The sequence below is a fragment of the Xiphophorus maculatus genome, chromosome 15 (assembly GCF_002775205.1).
Source record: "Xiphophorus maculatus strain JP 163 A chromosome 15, X_maculatus-5.0-male, whole genome shotgun sequence".
In the NCBI taxonomy this organism is placed as follows: domain Eukaryota; kingdom Metazoa; phylum Chordata; class Actinopteri; order Cyprinodontiformes; family Poeciliidae; genus Xiphophorus; species Xiphophorus maculatus.
This window is the reverse complement of record NC_036457.1, coordinates 11,427,935-11,449,363: the sequence shown is the minus strand read 5'-3', so window position 1 is coordinate 11,449,363 and position 21,429 is coordinate 11,427,935. Positions and strand designations below refer to the sequence as shown.

The window sequence follows — 21,429 nt, the reverse complement described above, 5'->3', positions numbered from 1 at the left end:
ACTGCAACTACCGCGGGTATTCGCTGACAATCGTCTATTTCGAAGATGGTTCACTCGCTGGTATAAAGAATGTAATCAAAAAAGATAATGGCTAAAGACTTAAGGACCCAAGGTTCAGACTAGCAGATTTTACCCAGAATATAAAATGCATTAAAGATAAAGACGTGAAACAGTTTGAATAAAACAAGAAAAATTAGTTGATGTGAAATAAGACTTGCTAGGCAACAACAATAGGAGTTAACCGTAAATAATAAAGATGTAGAACAGATAAAGTGCAAACTGAAGAACAGGTTACCTGATGCAGCGTGATCACATAATGTGTGGAAACAGAAAGATGAGCAATAAAATGTGAAATTATGCAAAAAAATCTTCAATATTTTTAAAAAATAAAATGAACATTTATTTTAGTACCCCCATTACTATGGTGCTCCTAAATAAAATTCAGTGCACCTAGCTGTCTTTAGTTGTTATATAATTAGTAACTAGAATGTGCCTTTGTGTAATTTTACCTCAGTAACCACACTAGGTCTTTTTTTTTAGACAATATTATTGAACAGGCAGCGTCAGGAAGACCAAGGATACACCAGACAGGTCAGGGATTAGGTTGTAGTTGAGAAGTTTCCAAACTTTGAATCTATGACAGAACACTGGTAATGCGTTGTTTGAAAATGGAGAAAGGATGGAAAGGCTGGCATTTATCAGAAAAGCAGCTGAGAAGACACAAGCAAACTCTGAGAAACTGAAGAAACAGTTCAGATGTGAGAATCTGCTGATAACTATTAGTCATGGGCTACACAAATCTGGCATTTTGGGGGAAGGGACAAAAATTCCTGTTTGCAGCTTGTGACATTACAAGTTATTGCTTAATTTGAGTCTCTCAATGAAAAGCTTTTGTGCCCTGAACTCATGATGAAACACAGTGGTGGCAACTTCAATGGGAATGGGGAAGCCGGCCAAGACTGGTGGGAAGATTACCACAGAGACATCAGAGAAAGGCTAAATGAACCCTGAGATGGACGGCAAAAGGCTTAAAGCTGCGGTGAAGGACAATAACCCTAAACATGCAGTGAAAGCTGCAAGGGGATGTTGGAAATGTAATCATATCTATGTGTTAGCATTCCTCAGACAAAGCTCGGACACTTATATTTGCTTAATAATAATAATAATAATAATAATAATAATAATAATAATAATAATAATAATAATAATGTAATCTTTATTACTTAAAAAAAAGTTTTTGAAAATCTGTTCAGAGTGAGTACTCTTCGTGCAGTTTCCTCTCTGTGGAGGCACGCGGGCTTAGCTGACTCCTCTGCCTGTGATTGTTGTGTCGCCGGCCGGGAGAAAGTTGCTTTCACAGTCTCTTCTCTTTGTTTTGCATCATCACCACACACAGCTATGGCGGACAACCAGGAGGAGAAGCTGTACAAGGCGGAGTACGCTAAAAGCGGCCGCGCCTCTTGCAAGAAATGCAAAGATAGCATCGCTAAAGACTCGCTGAGGATGGCCATCATGGTTCAGGTGAGATGGTTCAGGTCTGCTGTTGATTTACCCGAGAATAAATCAACTAACTAAGTGCATACTGGCTTATAACGGATGTGGCTTATTGTGAACACATGGAGTCATTGTGAACTAGTTAGAAAGCTGGAAAATGCTGATGGAAAAAGTGGTTTCTGTTCAGCTCAGTGAGGCCCTAGTTAGCATTTAAATGGCTGACATTGTGTGCTAAGTTGTTGCTCACAAAGAACCGCTCAGATTGTCTTTACATTTGTTGTCTTGTACTTCCCTGGACGATTCAAAAGGTGTATATATCAGTAAATAGGCACATAATAATAAAGTTTAGACTGAATCTACAGCTCCTCCAAACAGTGCACACTGCTGCGCCTCCCCTTGGAGAAATAATTACTTTAAGAGTCTAAAACCTGCTTATGAGGCTTCTTAAAGTCAGCCTCCTGATTCATGGGCCCCTGGAGCAGCTCCTGCTTTGCAATCATTCTCCTTTTTTTTTAACTCTAAAGGGTAATTATTTAGTTCAGGTTTAATTAGTGAGTCAGTTCTTTCAGCAAAAGTCAGCAGTTCCACCAGTTTTATCACCTAATGGACGCTGACAATGTTAATGAATGAGCACTAATCAAAAAATTCATAAAATGTTTTATTTTTTTTTTCTCCTCATCCTCTGACTTTGCAGGATCAATGAGATATAAAAAAAAAAAAAAGCGTAGCCATTTCTGCCTAGAAATGTTTACTTTTTTTTCATTTGATTGATTTATTTACATCTTTGACAGTGTAACCGAAGATGATCACTTCTTATTCGAAAAGCTAAAAATATTTGAATCTCCTTAGATATTCTTGTCTTTTTCATTTCTAAGCAAATTAGTCGCCTTCTGTTTTGATTTACTAAAACTACTGGTGCACCTTGCAAGCTTGTGTGTGCAAATTTGGGGTTTAATCAAAGTTTCTTCCTTTTTCAGTGTAAATAAAAAACATAACTCATTTAAAAATAACTGATACATAAGGCAGAAATAAAATATTTTGTCAAAATCTCAGTGAACTAAAATACTAACATAGGAGAAAGTAGTTGGAATTATTTTAGATTTATTTAAATTCATACACATATCCAAAAATATAATCCTGCAGTTGTATTACATTAAATTAAGATATAAAAAAATTTAAAATAATTTTGTTACAATTTTGTCGAAATAATTACTTTCTGCACCAACATCTTATTTGAAATGTTTCAAAAATGAAACAAATTTAAAACAGTTTTTTCCCAATTGACATCTCAGCAAAAAACTTGTATAATATGTTTATTAATTTCAAATATATGTATAAATAAACACAAACACTTCCCTTCTTTCTGTGCAAGATGTAGATAAAAGCATAATAATAAAAAAAATATTCATTACATTTGGTAAATCAAGTTATTATTGACAGAATAAATTCCTATGAAGTCCAGCCATTAAAGCGTTAACAGGAAGCTGTTAGAAGAAAGATTTTAGATTTATTATAGTTTTCAAAATATTTTTAACTTGGTGCAGATGCACAGTAAATAATTCAGTTGTAATTATTTCAGTTCTACATTCAAAATATGACTACGTTTTTTTTTATTCAACCTTTCTAGTTTTCAAATAAAACAATAAAGACCATTTAAATCTTTTAGGGGAGCAAAAACTTCAAGTGATTGTGATTACATCTCCTCGCTGAAACGTTCACATGATCGTGTGACACACGCCCCATACCTAATGTTTGCTGTTGCTTCGTTGTAAACCTTCTGTGGACACTTTGTGACGTTCGTCCTGCAGTCGCCCATGTTTGACGGGAAGGTCCCCCACTGGCACCACTTCTCCTGCTTCTGGCTGCGAGCGGCGGCTCAGTCCACGGCTGACATCGCCGGATTTTCCGATCTGCGCTGGGAGGACCAGGAGAAGGTGAAAAAGGCCATCGAGAGCGGCGGAGCTGTCGGAATAGGTCAGTGCTCGGTTCCTGAAGACGATGGGTCGTCCGTACTTCTAAGCTTCTAATCTACTTCTAATCTTTAATTAGGTTCTAAGCGAACCTAATTAAGCTGTCTGGTTTAAATGGCTCGTAAAAGGTCTTGTTAAGTCAACAGTGTGGTTTTTTTAGTGATCACAATGTGATCAAAGTGGAAAAACAAACATCTGCTGATTTGTTTATGATAACTGGCTTTTTCCATTTATTGTTGTAAAGATATTGCTGGATTAAGTTAATTAATTTTTGACATTTTTGCAGGAAAAGGTAGCCAGAAGAGTGCAGCTAAAGGAGAAAAGACTCTGAATGATTTTGCGGTGGAATATGCCAAGTCGAACCGCAGCACATGCAAAGGCTGCGAGCAGAAAATAGAAAAGGTTTGCACCAATCTTGCGCCCATTGCACAGTAACTAAATCTAGTTGCTTCGCAGAGATTTTTTTTCTCACACGTCTGGCGTCTTCTGGACTCTCGTTCAGGACCAGATTCGTGTGTCCAAGAAGACGGTGGACCCGGAGAAGCCTCAGCTGGGCCTGATCGACCGCTGGTACCACACGGCGTGCTTCGTGTCCCGCAGGGAGGAGCTGGTGTTTAGGCCCGAATGCAACGCCGCCCAGCTGAAGGGATTCAACGCGCTGCGTGCAGAAGACCAGGAGGAGCTGAAGAAGAGGCTGCCTGCTGTTAAATCTGAAGGGTGAGAGGAAAAACAGAACAAACAGGTTCCTAAACAGTCTGGGTAAGCCTGGGATTAAAGTACTTTCCAGGCCTGGAGAATAAATATGGAGAATAGAGCTGCAACCAGTGTTGTAGTACTCGAAAACGGTCTTGGTCTCGAGACCGGTCTTAAGACCATTTTTTGATAGTCTCGGTCTTGTCTCGGACTCGACCACATTCGGTCTCGGTCTTGTCTCGGTCTCGGACATTGAGGACTCGGTATTTTATTTCAAGACCGGTCAAGACCACAACTGTGAAAATAACGCTAAATCATCAGTATCAATTTCTTTAAGATCCTTCTTTTTATTGGATGCACTCCTGATTCAAATCCAAGCAATAACCCGTCTCATTGGTAAATGCATGTTGTTGTTTTTTTAACTGCTGTCGCCCCACCCCCTTTCACCTTGAGCGCGGACTGCAGCACTTCGATTGAAAGTTACAAGTGGTTGTCTGAGAAGGGGATAAGATGTCGGCCAAATCATCGGTTATAAAATTTGGCTATTTAAATCACAAACAATACATTTGTAAAGCAACATTGAGAAAAAAGCATACAGCGCAATGTAAGTTCTGCAGTGCTTCACTATCAGAGACGGTGGGGACTACGTCCAACTTTTATCGACACCTTGAAAGAAAGCACAAAGAAAGGTAAGCTGTGTGTAAAAGTGATATTAGGAAAGCTAGCAAGTTAACGTAAGCAATTTCCTCGGTATCAAAATTATTCTACCCGGCCATCACACAGTTCTTATTTCAATATTAGCTACACATATTAAGTTAGCTAAAGTTATATATGTATGCTTTATCTTTTAGGGTGAATGTTCTCCTTTCTTATCCGCTATTTGCCACCTAGCTTGATGCACAAGTTGTCACCTAGTAGTGTTTGTGAAAACATGTCGGACATTACTGATTTAATTTAAAGAAGTGTTGATTCGTGTTGTGCATGGACAACGCTGTTTCAATTACAGCTTTCCTGAACATGTCTCCGTATTTCTGTCGGCTTCATGAGTGGATTGCAGCACATAGGTGGAAGCAGAGCAAAAATAAAAGTCTGAATAGATAATCGTAATATATTTTGGTTCTTGTTCAATACTTCTCATGAAGGAGAAGACTGATGTGGAAGTCTCTACCTATGTTTATTAATAACCATAATAAGGTGACGTACGTAACCATGACAGAACAATGGTTCGTAATGGTTCTGTCAATAAGTCACCATGACAGAACGTAATGGTTCGTAATGGTTACGTTCTGTAACGTAACCATGACAGAACGTAATGGTTCTGTCAGCATGTGCTGGCTTGTGCTGGTGGGTAACCCCAATGTCTCCAAAGCCATCATATATAATTTATTAATGTGCCAAACCTGATATGCTTAACCTTAAATAAGTTGTATTTTCTTGCATTGGTCCTACAATTAACATTATTAAGGGAAGTAAGCAAATGCAGTTAACCTTGAGAGACTGAGTCGACTGGACATATAATAACATCCTGTTCCTAAGTTAGATTTTTTCTTTCTCATGAAAAACAATTATGAGACAGTGAATGAATTCATTCACTGTCTCATAATTATGAACTAAGGTCAATGTAAGTTACATTGACCTTAGGAGCTGGATATAGCTCCTGACATTGAAGATAAGACGTGGAGGTGATGCTCTGTTGTTTGGCTGTGGGAACTAGTCTATAGATATAAGCAGAGAGTGAAGAGACTAATATGCCTCACCTTATGAAAAATTAATAAATTAGTTGCTTTGTATGGATATAGGCAAATTACTTTTAGAAACCACATTGTTATGTTGCCATTTACAATTTCAGGTCAATAAGTAACTTTTTACCAGTTCACTCTCTATGGTTCATACCATATCAGTCATTTAACTTACTTGTTTATCCATTTCAAAAATGTGATGGCCAAAATACCATTGATTTGCATTTTGTTTATCTACATGCGTTTCTAGTAACATTACATTACACATATTTGACATGTATTTGTAAAGTTCCTACTTATTTTTAAGGTTGTTTTCTTATGTAATTGATGTTCATATGATCAGATAAACTGATTTCTATGTCCTATTTATTAGGTTCCTGGAATACAAGGCAGGGCAACAGAGTGATGTCACACAGCCAACAATATCGTTATTTACACAGAAAGTGCAGCTCTACAGCCCACAATCGCCAAGGCAGCAAGCCATCAGTGAAGCCATTGTTCAAGATTTGATCATTGGATGTTGTCTGCCCCTCTCCCTCGTGGAAAATGGACACTTTAAACACTTTCTTGAAGTCCTGGACAGTAAATACACACCAATCTCTAGAAAAACAGTTTCTGAGAGACGAATTCCAGAATTGGTCAGAAAAGTCAAGGAAACTGTCTTGGAGAAACTGAAGACCCAGTCGTCTGTGTCATTAACAACTGACCTTTGGTCTGATCGCAGGCTACGCTCCTTTCTTGGGGTGACTGCCCATGTGTGCTACAAATCTAAAGATTGCTATGCACTTGAATCCTACCTGCTGGACTGTAGGCGTTTTACAGGGAGGCATACTGGAGAGCACATTGCGTCTGCCTTTGAGGAGATCACTGAGGAATATGGTATTCGTGACAAAATTAGCTATATCATAACAGACAATGCACCCAATATGAAATGTGCTTTCAAAGTACACATGCCCCAGCAGCAATCTGATGACAGTGAGAGTGAAGAGGATAATTTAGATGACGAGCACTTGTGGGAGGACATTAATTCAGAGGAAGACATTGACTTACCATGGTCATCTGGTGAACGTCTTTCCTGCTTTGCACACTCTCTCCAGTTAGTTGTGCATGATGGTATGAAGGAGGTCAAGACCATTTCTCGCACCATAGCAAAAACGTCAAAGTTCGCAACCCTTTTACATAGCAGCTCACAATTTAAAGATAAGTTTGAGGCTGCATTTGGCACCAATAAAAGTGTTCCAGCTGCAAATACAACTCGTTGGAACAGTACATTTAAACAAGTACAGGCCCTTACAACTCTAGAACACAAATCACTCAGTGAAATGTGCAACAAAGACTATGAGGATGTCGTGTTCAGTGCGCGGGAGTGGAACCAGCTAAAGGAGCTATGTATAGTTCTTTCTCCATTTGCTGAAGCAACAGAGCTGACCCAAGGGGAAAGATCAGTGACTATTAGTATGGTGGTTCCAACTGTACTGGACTTGAACACACACCTCCTCAAGATGGAGGAGACCCGAATGCAGTGCCGGCCGTTGGTCAGAGCCCTCCAGCAGTCTCTGGTGAAAAGATTTTCTGGAATCTTTACAAAAACAAACATGGCCAAAGACAGTGGAAGAGAGGAACCTTTTAACCATGATGTGTACTTCTTTGCTGCCATGCTGGATCCACAGTTTGGCTTAAGCTGGGTGGATTTAGATGTTACCAACGGAGGTAATGCAGCATCGGTGAAGAAGTTCAGAGATGAACTTAAGAAGACACTGACAGGTTGGTATGCATTTTTCTTTGCTGAAAAAAAAGTCTTATTTGCAAAATTATAAATTTTAAAATGTCTCAAATTCGTAGCACATAAAGCCTTAAATCATAAAGTGGAATTTATAGTCTTCTTTTCATCAGTTTACTTTTGTCATAAACATTATTTTGTACACTCAAAGTTCTTGAAAACTAACACAGTCATTGTGTTTGTGTTTTTCAGACACATTGATCTTTGGGGTGGAGAACATGGAGAGTACAGATGACAAGTGCTCAGAAGCCATGAATGTGGATCCAACCAGTCATTCGCCACCAGCCAAATGCCCTCGACTTCTGTCACGCTACAAGGCACATAAGAAGCACAGCTCCTCTGTCCAGAATTCAAGTATTGCAACACAATTAAACAGATACTTTAATAATATAAGAGACTGTGACAGTGACAATGCTCTTGCCTTCTGGGGAGAAAACCAGTCCAAATATCCTCAACTGCACAATTTGGCTTTGAAAGTGCTATCCGTCCCTGCCTCCTCTGCACCAGTGGAAAGGGTTTTTAGTCGAGGAGGCATTGTAATGAGACCCCATCGTGCACGTTTAGGTGCAAAAATGCTGCAGTCTCTAATCTTTCTGAAGTGCAATGAAACCTTACTTTAAACTAATTTTATGTATCACCTACTTTATTTCATCCACTGTTCAACTACATGGTTATCCTTGTTCTCGAGTTTTGCCATTGACATTTTCTAAAGCTTTGGCGTATTATGAAACTGCTTCCAGTTGTATAATTTTATTTTTGAAACGCATGCAGTTGGGCCTCTAAATGTCAGATTTCTTTATTATGTATGTTATGTATAAGTTGCTACATCCATTCAACAGCAGAGTTAAAGATGCAGTATGTAACTTTGTTAAAACAAAAAAATATCTTTGTAAAAGTTATATAGTTTTTTTTATATATTTATGTCACTATGTTGTGTCAGTATGTTATGAGACCGACAAGCTGTGAAAATATTGAGCTCCTCTGCCTTTTCTCCATGTTCCCAGTGCTAACTGGAGAAATACACTGCTTGGTCAAAAACAAACCATCTGATCCAGCAAAAGGGTCTTAGAACTGATAAAAGTCAGTCATGTTTTTGTGCACGTATTTCAATGGGGTTTGTATTTCTGCAGATGGCAGTAGTCGCTCAGGGAGGAAGTGAAGGAGATCAATCTTTTTTTCAACAAATTATCTGTCTCATAACATATTGTCACAACTTGGTGATAGATATAGATTTATTTAAGAAAAGTTATATAATGTAGCTATAATCTGTATACGAGAGAGAAACGAGAGAAATGATTGGCATTTTTTCAGTTTTACATATTTGCACATGGTTTTGAAATAGCACATTTAAAAACAACATAAATGTATGTACTGTTCATGAAAGGCAGAGAAAATACTATTTTGATCGACTTTGATTGTTTGAAATTCTGTGATTACAACATAGAAGTACTAAATAAAGATGTTTATGTTTATTCCAGTTCTCTGTGTAAAATATCTAGGTGTTTTTACGTGAATGTGGGTCTTTTAGATCAATTTTAGTGATTTTGATCATGTTTCACATTTTATTGTCACATACTGGCGCTGGTCTTGGTCTTGACTCGGTCTCGACTTCCCTCGGTCTTGGTCTTGACTTGGTATCGGACCCTAAAAGTCTTGGTCTTGTCTCGGTCTCGATACACTCTGGTCTTGGTCTTGTCTTGGTCTCGGGTTAGGTGGTCTTGAACACAACACTGCCTCCCAGTATGGACCAGGAGAAAGTTCTTTAATATTAGGAATTTTAACTTGGAAAAATGGACAGTAATATTTACAGTGTTGTTGTGGATCACTGGTTCGACCTGGTGTTTCTTTCTTCTCCTCTGTTGTGCTGGTTCGACTCCTCTCTGTCTCGCAATGTCCTGCAGCACAAGAAAATAGCCTTGAACGTGTCTCTGAAAGCCGTCATGGTGTACGCGTACAGGAACGGGTTGACGGCAGAGTTGGCGTGCGACAGGATGATGGCGGCGAGCAGCAGTTCGAACGGCACGGGGCAGCGCGGACAGAGCAGCAGGAAGCAGTTGATGATGTGAAGAGGGATCCAGCAGACGGTGAAGAGAAAAAGAACCAGGAAGAGAGACGTGGCCATCTTCATCTCCCGCCGCATGCTGGCCGCCGCTCGGCTCTGGCCCTCGGCACGGCTCCGCTGCTCCGGTCCGATCCGTCGCACTTGCTGTTTGACCGTGACGAAGATCTGAGCGTAGATGAGGAACATGATGACGAGGGGCGCCAGCACGCAGGCGAAGAAGTTGAAATAGACCATGTAGGTCATGTCCACCACCAGCACAAAGAAGCAGTGGCCGGAATCGGGCGGCGTCTTGTGCCAGCCCATGAGAGGCACAAGCCCGATGAGGAAGGCCAGCAACCATGTGGCGAGGATCACCAGGATGGCGTTGCGAGGCGTCATCAGGACACGGTAGCGGAAGGGCATGAAGATGGCGATGTAGCGCTCCACAGCCACCGCCAGGAGGCTGAAGATGGAGCTCTGCGTGAACATGATCAAAACGCTGAGCATGAGGAGGCACAGGTAGAGGTTGTAACGCGGTAAGCCGGTGTCTGTCAGGATGGCACAGGGGATGGCGATGATGCCCACACAGATGTCTGCGACTGCGAGCGACACTAGGAAGTAGTTGGTGACGGTGCGTAACCTGCGGTTGAGACCCACTGCGGCGCAGACCAGCAAATTACCAAGAGTAGACAAAAGGGCGATGATGAGCTCAGCCGTCATGTACGGCACATTGGGGGAAATGACAACATCAGCAGGTGGACGGGATGGAGACGGGGAAACGGGAAACAATGAGACGTTTGGTGGATCTCCATGAGATGAGTTGGTGCTTTGTTTGAGATTGTGGAGGAACAAAGGAGCTGTCAGGTTCTCCATCATTCTCCTAAAAAGACAAATTAGACCAGTCAATCAAAGTCAGATTTTAATTTTGAAAACAAATAAGCTGTGTCTTATAAAAGTATTGTCATAACAAAGATTAGAAGGCCACCAGTGTGAAGCAGAAGGAAAGAATACCTGATTGTTTTTACAACTAATCTGCAAAATATGCCGTCTGTTTGTATTCATTCTCTGAGTCGATACTTTGTAATATCACATTTCGCTTCAGTTGCAGCTGTAAGGCATTTAGCGTACGCTAACACTTTCACCAGCTTTTTACAGTAAAACACTGAAGTTTTTGTCCATATTTTTTTATACAACAGTTGAACTTTAATCAGGTTGGATGGAGATCAAATTTGCAAAACTATTCTTAATTTCCTGTAGCTCCATTCACCTCCCATCATCCAGTTTTTATGTCCCAGCTGAAGAAATCCATCCCAAAACTAGAGTTAACCAGTCTATCTACTGGGTTCGGGTGTTTAATATCAAACTAGAAGACCTACTGATGATTTATGACCTCTGACATTGATTTGTTGCTCTGGAACTACTTTGGGGTAGTTCCAGAGCAACAAATGTATGCCACATTTTTCAGATTTTATATGCAAAAAGTGTTAAAATATTTTAGCTTTTTTTTTTTGCTGCACGGTTATTTACTACTTTGTGATGGTCTCTCAAAAAATCCTGATTAAAATACAGAAAAGTTTGTGGTAGTAACATGACAAAAATGTGGAAATACTTTTGCAAAGCAATGTAAAACAAAATTCTTTTTACTTTTCGAGTTTGACGTAAATCAGACAATTTCATATGCTGTACTAAAACTAGGGGACAATTGGAATAATCTTGCAATCAATTGCAATCTTGCAATTCATTTTCCGATACATTTAAAACCGTTTCTATCAAAAACATTTTTTCCTTCTCAGCTCAGTCATTGTAACAATATTAATAATTTGAAAACTATTTTTAAAAAAAGTTACATAAAATGCAGAACTGAAATTTAATGTGGAAGCATCAGATAAACATTCTAAATGTATATATAAAATTTATCGTCAAAGATAAGGGAACTTAACTTCTCTTATCTTTATGGTGGAATAAAGATGGTGGAATTTAACATATCAAGTAGGAATAAAAAGTTAAAAACGATTAAATAAATGAGAAAAATAAAAAGGGAACGAACATCAATCATATAAAACAAAACATACATTAAAAATAAGACTGAAGTTAAAGTGAATTTGCTTAAAAAAATTCAGTCAGTTGTAATTTAAAAACTCCTCACCTTGAACTTAACTTCTCAACTTGAGGAACCAACAGACTCAGAAGAACTGAAAGGTTTGGAGGACTTGAAGGGGAAAACAAATCAAATAAATTGGACCAAATAAAAGAAAAACCATGAAAACACCAAGAAAACAAACCTAAAATGCAATAATGGCCAATTAAATAACTGGAATATCAGCTTTTTCTGGTTGGTATCCTTGTAAAACTCTTGTCATTACATTCAAGCGTAATCATGTTTAATAATATGAGGCATTACAGCTGTATGGTTACTCACCGGTTCATAATGTGTCGTTTAGGATTGTTGGAGCATCATTTGTGTCACCTAGACAACAGCCATCTTCTGTATGAACAGAGCTGCAAGATTCAGATTTAAATAGCTTCTTTCTTTACTCCTCCAGTCATCTGTTGTCCGATCAGGGAGGTTTTTTGTCTTGTTTTTCCTAAAGTGGAAATAAATCAGAGTGAGGACGCTCCTGACGGGTGGTCATTAACGTTGTGTTAATGGTCTCTCTGGGACGGTGATTTTTCCTGTCCGGACATCATCAGCGACGCCAGGGATGGTGCAGACGTGCACCAGCTTGCGTTTGGATGCATGTCCGTTAACCGATGGGGCCCTAATGAATTAGTTTTAATGAATAAAGGTGTCAGATTCAAGCTTGTTTGGTTCTCACCTTTGTTGTTGTGCTCTGTCCCACTGCGCCTCATTTAGGAAGTTGATGATGATGTTTTCTGACCTTTTCCTTCGTCCTTTCTGAGCTCTGAAAATCCGCCAAAGTTTGCGACTAAAGTTGGGTTTGTTTCCACAGGAAGCGTAAAGCGGATGAGGTGGATGGAGCATCAAAGAAGCAGAAGAAAGAGGAAGATGAGGAGAAGAAGAAGCTTGAGGAGCAATTGAAGGTACTTTTGTTTTCTTCTTTATACATAAAGTCATGTTTAGAGATCTTTGGCCTTGATAAACTGGTTTTGGTAATGCACATCATGTCTGCATATGTAAACAGAATCAAAGCCAGCTGATTTGGGGTATTAAAGACAAGCTGAAGAAACATTGCTCAGTCAACGACATGAAGGAGCTGCTGATTGCAAACGGCCAGGATGTTCCCTCCGGAGAGTCCAACGTAAGAGAATAAAAAAAAAAAAATTTAAATCCTGTTCTGTGGGTAAAACCACACATTTTGTGTACAGATGATAAATGTGCATAAGATTCGTAAAATATATTAATCTTTAATCAAAATTTTATTTAGGTCTACTGTATCTTTCATTTGACATAACATGTTTTAGGTTTGTTTTTCAAGAATTACTGGCATAAATGCACGTTCATTCAAAAATTAGATGAAGGCAGTTTCATGATTATTTTTGGCCTTTAAACATTCTTAGACCAGAATCTTGGTGTTTGCGTTGACACTTTCATTTTTAATTTAATTACATTTTCAATTACTTTTGCTCAAAAAATGAGTTAATCTGAGATTCATAATCTCAGCTTTAAAGAGTCTGTATTTAGTGTAAAATAATTCAGTGCAGATTTTATAAGTCAACGTATAACAGGCTTTAGTTGGTGCTGAAAGTTGATTTTTAAAAAACAACTTTGAAGCAGCTTTTAATAAGGTAATAAAAACAAAGGCAATTATTTTGCTCTCAAATTTGTAAAATGTTGTTTTTAAAAAAATGCATGAAAAATCTAGGAGTTGGTATGAAATTAAAAGTGTAGAATTTTAAAGAGGTAAAAGGTTGTTTTGAAAAATTTGAATTTATTTCAGGGTTTCTTGCACATGTTTAAATTTCTGTAGTTTGTAAAATGAAGCCCAGATTTAATGCACGTGTTTTCAAAACAGTTGAAATTGTTAGAAATAAACATTTTTTAAGTAAATGTCAGTGTTTTGGAGTTTCCTAGAGTCTGAAGAGAATGTTGTCTCCACCTAGGTGCTGGACAGCCTGGCTGACGGCATGGCCTTCGGTGCTCTGGAATCCTGTAAGGAGTGCAAGGGCCAGCTGGTGTTTAAAGGAGATTTGTATTACTGTTCTGGCGACATTTCAGCCTGGACAAAGTGTGTGTTCAAAACCAAAACTCCTTCACGCAAAAACTTTATCGTCCCTAAGGTGGGTCACTATTTGTTATTAGCATTCGGAAAGTGAAAAACACACTGACTTTGGATTTTTGTTTCTATTTTATTTGGCCATTTCACATGTCATTTCAGGAATTCCACGAAGTTCCTTTTCTAAAGAAATTTAAATTCAAGGGGCAGGACAGGGTTTACCCCAAAGAGGCTCCCGCTCAAACTCTGAAACCAGCGAAAGCCGAAACCCTGGCGAGCGCTTCCAGTGCTCCCAGTGAGCGACTGCTGGAAGCAGCACCTTCAGGTCAGGGAAAACTGAACATTTGTTTTAGGACACTATGGGCACCTGATTTTAAATATCTAATGTCCTCTCATCTATTGTAGCATGAAAAAGTTTCCACAACTCTTTGAACCTTCTCATATTTTGTGTTTAATGAGTATTTTTATAATCTAGGCGAACGCAAACGATCTGTGAAGTGGAATGAAATGATGCATGGTGTTCAATTTTGAGAAAGAAACTGTTGCTAAATACAGACACAAAGTTGCTAAGTTTGCACACTGACTGGCTCCACTTAAGGATGACCAACAGCGCCCTCTTCTGGGTGGCGGCCAAACTAAAACACAAACAAAGGTCTAAGCAGACGTTAATCGATTGGAACTGACTTTATTCAAATAAACCATTAATCAACAAGTAATCATAAGACAATTGTTTGCAACCCTAATTTAGATTAAGGTTGCATGTGTTAGAATGGTCTACTCAAATCCTGGACCTGAAACACATTTAGTATTGGTGCCAAGCGTTGGCCACTCTGTCTGAACTTGAGCAAATTTTCACTTCTGGGTTTGCAGCTCTGGCACAACAACAGACTTGACTCAATCAAATGCATCCCAAGCTTTTGAGGTTTTAAACACTACATGTCCTTCAATTTCCACTTCTGTTCCTTTTGAAAGCATTGTGATGAAGCTAGGATTTATTTTGTTTTTCCATTCAAATAAATGTATTCTGTTCAAATGGACTCTTTTTTGGATTCAAAGTGTGAGTTATGGAAATTGTTTTCTACTTTTTCTTAAATAGACAAACCTCTAACTGGCATGAAGCTGCTGGCTGTCGGCAAGTTATCTAAAAACAAAGATGATCTGAAGGCAGCTGTGGAGGAACTTGGTGGGAAAATTACCGGCACTGCCAATAAGGCCTCTCTCTGTCTCAGCTCTAAGAGTGAGTAACAACCTACCTAGGCCTGTGACGATTGGAAATGTCATTTTTAATGGGATATTGTTGTTTTTTTGTAACCATCTTTTCAGAGGAGGTGGAGAAGTTGGGTAAGAAGATGGAGGAAGTGAGAGACGCAGGCGTGCGAGTCGTCTCAGAGAATTTCCTCACAGACATCAAGTCATCAGGTAAAGCTCTTCAGGAGCTGGTGTCTCTTCACGCCATCTCTCCCTGGGGCGCAGAAATTAAGGCTGAACCTCAGGCTCCAGCTGCAACCTCCAAATCTGGAGCTCTGTCTGCTAAGAGCACCGGCAGGGTAAAGGAGGAAGAAGGTAAACGCTGCAAGTTGCAGTAATTATGAGTGGTGTAAGTGCTAAAGGAGGGTCATTAAGTGACGTTGTCAACATACAGGTGGTAGTAAGACCAAGAAGATGAAGCTGACGGTCAAAGGCGGAGCTGCTGTGGATCCAGACTCGGGTAGATATAAAATTCCTGGACTATAATTGTAATCTTTGTGTTTTGTCGTATTTTCCCCTAACTTTAATGGGTATTTTTGCAGGTCTTGAAAACAATGCCCATGTCCTGGAACAGAATGGGAAGATGTACAGTGCTACTTTGGGTCTTGTGGACATCGTCAGAGGAACAAACTCTTATTATAAGCTGCAGCTGCTGGAGGAAGATGTACAAAAAAGGTAACATCCCTTTGTTGTAGTGTAATATTCACACAATAGTTTCTTATGCTGCGTCTCAGGCTGTTATTTCCCTTCGACCACTTTAACCCATGTGTCCTTCTGCTATGTGTTTTGTAGATACTGGGTTTTCAGGTCTTGGGGCAGAGTGGGCACCACCATCGGAGGCAACAAGTTGGACAAATTCCACGACAAGAACTCTGCGCTGGATAATTTCCTTGGGGTTTATAAGGAAAAGACTGGAAATGATTGGGGTACCTCCAACTTCACTAAATATCCAAACAAGTTCTACCCTCTGGAGATTGACTATGGACAGGTACCAACACAGACCCACAAACCTTAAAAACAAAACCTTCCAGTGCAGTTTGAGGTTTATGTTTTGCAATGCTTTCTTTTCAGGATGAGGAAGCTGTGAGACGACTGACGGCCTCTGCTGGCACTAAGTCTAAGCTGGACAAACCAGTTCAGGATCTGATCAAGATGATTTTTGATGTAGAGAGCATGAAGAAGGCCATGGTTGAGTTTGAGGTAATCCTTCTTTTAAAATGTGAGATGTTAGATTTTTTTTTTTTGTCCTTTTTCTCAGCAGTTTTGTTCTAAGTAGTAAATATTAATTGCTGAGGCTTTTTTATTTATTTATTTTTTTTGTCTGTACTGCAAATTTAATATGCTATTTTAGTTTTAGTGAGGTCTTTTTGTTCTTGTCCTGTTTACAGATTGATCTGCAGAAGATGCCACTTGGCAAGCTGAGTAAGAGACAAATCCAGAGTGCCTATGCTCTTCTGACTGAAGTACAGCAGGTTGGTTATAAACAGTAAATATCTGATGTTCTTGCTATGTCTGGGTAATATTGCAAGAATATCAAGACTTTTTTCTTTTAAATTGAAATTATAATCACATTTTCCAGCAGATTTTCACCAGATTGTGCAACTTTGTTAGTGAAGTCTGCTTTAGAGCAAAGAACAGATGAGCACAAAATCTGCCTTGTATAAAACTAACTTAGTCTGTTAAATAGCAAAAAATATAAGAATAATGGAAATGATTTGACAGTATTCTGATGTTATTAAAATATGTCAGTTGTTCATTAATATTTTTGTGTAGAAAAAAGAAGTTGTAACATGATTCATATGCTACATAAATGTGAAGAAGCCAAAACATTTTTCACATAAACTTAATATTCTAAAATAGTTCCACTAAATTTGTCATCGATTCAGCACAGACGGCTACAAAACATCGTTAATAAAACAGCATCTTTATTTTGCGTAGGTTTTTTTGATGATTGAGCAGTTTTCTTCCTCCCTGTTTTGATATGTCTTGCTGATCATTCAGGTCACAGCATGCAGCTTCGGTTCATCGTGTGCAGCCAATGAAAGAAAACTGCAGTGACCAATATAGTCTGTCGCTGTTGGTTCATTCGAAACGTTATTGCAAAAGTTGTTAAAGGTTTTTTTTTTCTTTTTTTTCTCAGAAAATGCAGATTCATTAGATAACATGTCATCATAAACAAATTGTGCAAGGGTTTCTCTTTATACTTGAGTTTTTTTGTATCTATGAATTTTTCACCATGCAGAAATCATAGGGCCCCATCTTGTAGACAATGCCACAGTCCTTCTGCTTTGGCAGACTGTCAGCATCTTATTATAGTTATATCAGCCGTCCTTAAGTAGTCTTGATTACATTGTAGACGATCCACCTCAATGCAAGCTTAAACCTGTATCATTTGCTGCCAGCAGTGAGCCCCTCTACACTACAGACTATGGCAAACATTACAACCTTTCTGCACTGTCCTTTAAAAAGTCTTCAAGTGTATGACTCTTAATAGGCAATGTTGATCTGTTGTTTCATTTATTGTCAGATTTTCTGTCTTTTACTATTACTGTTATTAACTATTAATAACTAATAACTATTACATTGTTATTGTTATTATAGGCTGTGTCAGACAGCGTACCTGAGGCACAGATACTGGATCTCTCCAATCGCTTCTACACCCTCATTCCTCATGACTTCGGCATGAAGAAACCTCCTCTCCTCAACAACCTGGATTACATTCAGGTGAAATTTTTGTCCCACTCACAACAATCTTCTTTTCTTTACATCTCTTTGATAAGAGCAGTTCTGAATTTGGGAGCAAATGCTCATTGCACACTCTGCAGGCCAAAGTTGAGATGTTGGACAACCTGCTGGACATCGAGGTCGCCTACAGCTTGCTGAGAGGAGGAGCTCAGGACAATGAGCACGATCCAATTGACATCAACTATGAGAAACTCAAAACTAAGATCGAGGTAAGGGGCGAAACATTTTCTTATTTATTTCCCGTTGTCCGAGAAAGGTGCGTAACATGCTTGATAATCCACAGGTTGTTGACAAGACCACGCAGGAGGCTGAGATCATAATGCAATACGTTAAGAACACCCACGCGGCTACACACAACACCTACACCCTGGAAGTGCAAGACGTACGTCGCTATTACACGTTTGTTCATAAAATCTGCTTAAGTAGCTTGGTTTCTTCAAGTCGATCTCTTTTAATGTAATAAATTTAAGCTCACAATGTTATCTCCTCTTAAGATCTTCAAAGTTGCACGAGAAGGAGAGCACCAACGCTACCGTCCATTCGAGGAGCTACACAATCGACAGCTACTGTGGCACGGCTCTCGCGCCACAAACTATGCTGGTATTATGTCTCAGGGTCTTCGCATTGCACCTCCAGAGGCCCCAGTGGTGAGTGTCCAGTATGCAAAGAAGGTGTTCGATGTCGCAGCGCTTTGTTGTTTTCAAATACTAATACATTCCACTTGAACGTTTCAGACTGGTTACATGTTCGGCAAAGGTGTGTACTTTGCTGACATGGTGTCCAAGAGTGCAAACTACTGTCACACCTCTCAGTCAGACCCTGTGGGACTCATTCTGCTGGCAGAGGTCGCTCTAGGCAACATGTGAGTGGCAATTTTATGTATGTATTTAGTTTAAGAACGGCTGATGTTTGTATAAATGAACACAATCCTTTGTGTCACAAACACAGGCATGAACTGAAGAAAGCCTCTCACATTACAAAATTACCAAAGGGAAAGCACAGTGTTAAAGGTAAGAACCTTCACTATTGCTTCATCAAATATTAGATTGATCATGTGATGCACAGTTTTTGTGCACCCCTAATAAAAATACGTTTGGAAGAGTGGATAATAGAAATGGGCCACTGTGTCATATCATATATTTTTTTGTTAATGAAATTAGATTTTAGTGTACTTCTCAAAGCAGACTGGAAATCTTCTTCTCTTATGCTTTAATATAGTTGTTCAGCATTCCACAAATTATGTAACTGGTGGTTTTCTTAAAACCAATTATTTATTGATATTTTTTCCTCCATTGAATCAATGTTTTTAAATTAAAAATGTGACTTTTCAGAAATTTTTAGTGAGGTTGTGCTGCTCTGTTCGAATATTAGTTTATGTTTTGGCCTTTTGCACATCGTTACTAAGGGTGTCAATTCTTGCGGAGAGTACTGTAAATATTATAAAGGTTCTATATTTAGGTTGTGTTGGAGACTAAATTTTTTGTTTCATTTGTGTTTTTAATTTTTTTTACTTTGTCTTTCTATATTTCCAGGTTTGGGTAGAACCGCTCCTGATCCAAATGCTTCTACCACTTTGAATGGGGTGCAAGTGCCTCTGGGAAAAGGAGTCAATACTAACATTGATGACACAAGTCTACTGTACAACGAGTATCCTTTATTTATCTCTTTACCTGTGAACGTAAAGATCATTCTGAGAAATAACCCTTTAGTTTTCTTGTTTTGCCAGGTGTCTTTCTGCTGTCACTATGATTCTTTTTTTTTCAGCTTCTGAACACAAAAAGAGCAATGTCATCATTAAAGTGCAACTAACCCCCCTCCGAAAAAAATAAACCCTCACATGGCAAAGTTTGAAAAGTTCCTGCAAACTGGGTGGAGTCAAAAGACGACTGAGTGTGGGAATGAGCGGAGGGGTGAGTGGGGTTGTGGTCAGGACTAATAGAAAATAGAAAAAGCCAGAAATAATTCTACATCGTAATTTATTCAATATTCTATTTTTAACATGACAGATATATCGGATATGATAAAATACACTGGACTGTATTGTCCACCTTGTTTTCCTTAACCACTGCTCCTCCAGGTACATTGTATATGATGTGGCTCAGATAAACTTGAAGTATCTCCTGAAGATCAGGTTTAACTACCAGACATCTCTGTGGTGAAAAGGATCTTGTCTGGACCCTTCAAGGAAAAAAAAAAAAAGACCACTGTTGCAGCTACATGCATTGGCTTCATTTTCTGCAGCAGATTGCATATAGAGGAGTGAAGCTATACTATGCTCTAATCCATGTGAAGTCATTTTACTTTATTTTCATCGGGTTCTGTAGCTTGTAGCGCTGGGCATCAACAGTTAGTTCATGTGTAGTGCACACGGCAGTGCAGGAAAAGGACTAGTGATAAACCATGTTCATCAGGAGTTGATCGTATTTGATCCTGAACATTAAACTCTACTTAATAAATAACACCTGTGTAAAAGCCATTTTGAGCTGTGTTCATGCACGCTACACACATGCATACCTGTGGTTAGGGTTTTTTTTCTGAACTAGACTCTTGCATTTTGTAGACTGCCAGTTTTAACGTTTGATATGTACATATTTGGTTTGTTCTTTCTATCATGCTGTTTTCCCCCTTTAAAGGTTCCACTTTTCTTGCTTACCTCCATGGCAATAAAACAAGCTGCATCCTAAAATATTTGTCACTTTAGTTTCTTTTCCTGATCGCAAAAACAATTTCTATTCTTCTACAAGTTCTTGTAGATCATGTGATGATCCAGGACTTGGCTGACTTTAAACCACGTGGTAATTATATCCAGATATTGAAGTTTAATTCCTGTTTTGCATAATCAACCTCACACAAACTGGTTTGTTTTTCCTGCATACCTTATTAAAGTTCCTTGCCAACCTGTTCATGTTCCTTTAACCTTTTCTTGTGTTGCTATATTGAAACCGCAAATTAGATTGTAATTTTATGATTACCACAAGCTAGCATATAACTCTGGAGTGGAAGAATGGAAAAGCGAGGTCTACATCTATACTCTCCCATTTTAAGTAATTTTTTCATAGAACCACCTTTTGCTGTTGTTACAGCTGCAAGACTTTTGCGGTATGATTCTTAAACAAACCTGGAGAATGAAATTTCTGCCCATTCCTCATAAATTATGTTAATCTCAAATCAGATTGGATGGAGGGCAACTGAACAGGATTATAAAATGAAAATACTTTGATCAAAACATCTCACCTCAGGTAATGGATTGTCACTATACTGGACAGTGTACCTTCAATAGTCTGAAGTTTTTTCACCGTTTTGTTTCCTGCATTTCTCTACATTTAGCTTGAACCATCTTTGAGTTCTGACCAACATTCCAAAGAATTCATCCCCATAGAATGTTTTTATTCTCATGTTTCACATTGGATGCGGTTTGTGGGATCTGCAACCTGTGGCAGGCTTCAGGATTCCTACAGTTGCTCTGATTATTTTTGGTGTTGAACTGAGCAGTGTTTTTAAATATAAACATAATAAAAATCCAGTTTTAAAAATATTTCTGCGG

The 21,429-nt window shown here is 38.8% G+C and overlaps 1 protein-coding gene and 1 pseudogene across 2 annotated transcripts; one reads left to right on the top strand and one right to left on the bottom strand.

Moving 5' to 3' along the window:
• The first annotated feature begins 1,292 nt into the window (after nt 1-1,292).
• parp1 (poly(ADP-ribose) polymerase 1) lies at nt 1,293-20,571 on the top strand. 2 transcript variants are annotated; one of them, XM_023347914.1, is made up of 23 exons: nt 1,293-1,521; nt 3,303-3,468; nt 3,751-3,866; nt 3,967-4,181; nt 12,669-12,759; nt 12,861-12,977; nt 13,780-13,956; nt 14,055-14,217; nt 14,989-15,129; nt 15,216-15,455; nt 15,535-15,600; nt 15,683-15,815; nt 15,933-16,128; nt 16,212-16,340; nt 16,529-16,612; nt 17,742-17,864; nt 17,966-18,094; nt 18,169-18,267; nt 18,380-18,532; nt 18,620-18,747; nt 18,834-18,895; nt 19,418-19,532; nt 19,963-20,571. In XM_023347914.1, exons 1-23 carry the CDS (start codon nt 1,399-1,401, stop codon nt 20,042-20,044), a joined length of 3,048 nt encoding a protein of 1,015 aa, XP_023203682.1. In that variant the 5' UTR covers nt 1,293-1,398; the 3' UTR covers nt 20,045-20,571. The 2 variants fall into 2 exon arrangements, with proteins under 2 accessions (XP_023203682.1, XP_023203683.1); XM_023347915.1 differs by lacking the exons at nt 12,669-12,759; nt 12,861-12,977; nt 13,780-13,956; ... (14 more) ...; nt 19,418-19,532; nt 19,963-20,571 and adding exons at nt 6,270-7,660; nt 7,869-9,148.
• LOC102236147 lies at nt 9,499-10,605 on the bottom strand (annotated as a pseudogene).
• Nucleotides 20,572-21,429: the final 858 nt, after the last annotated feature.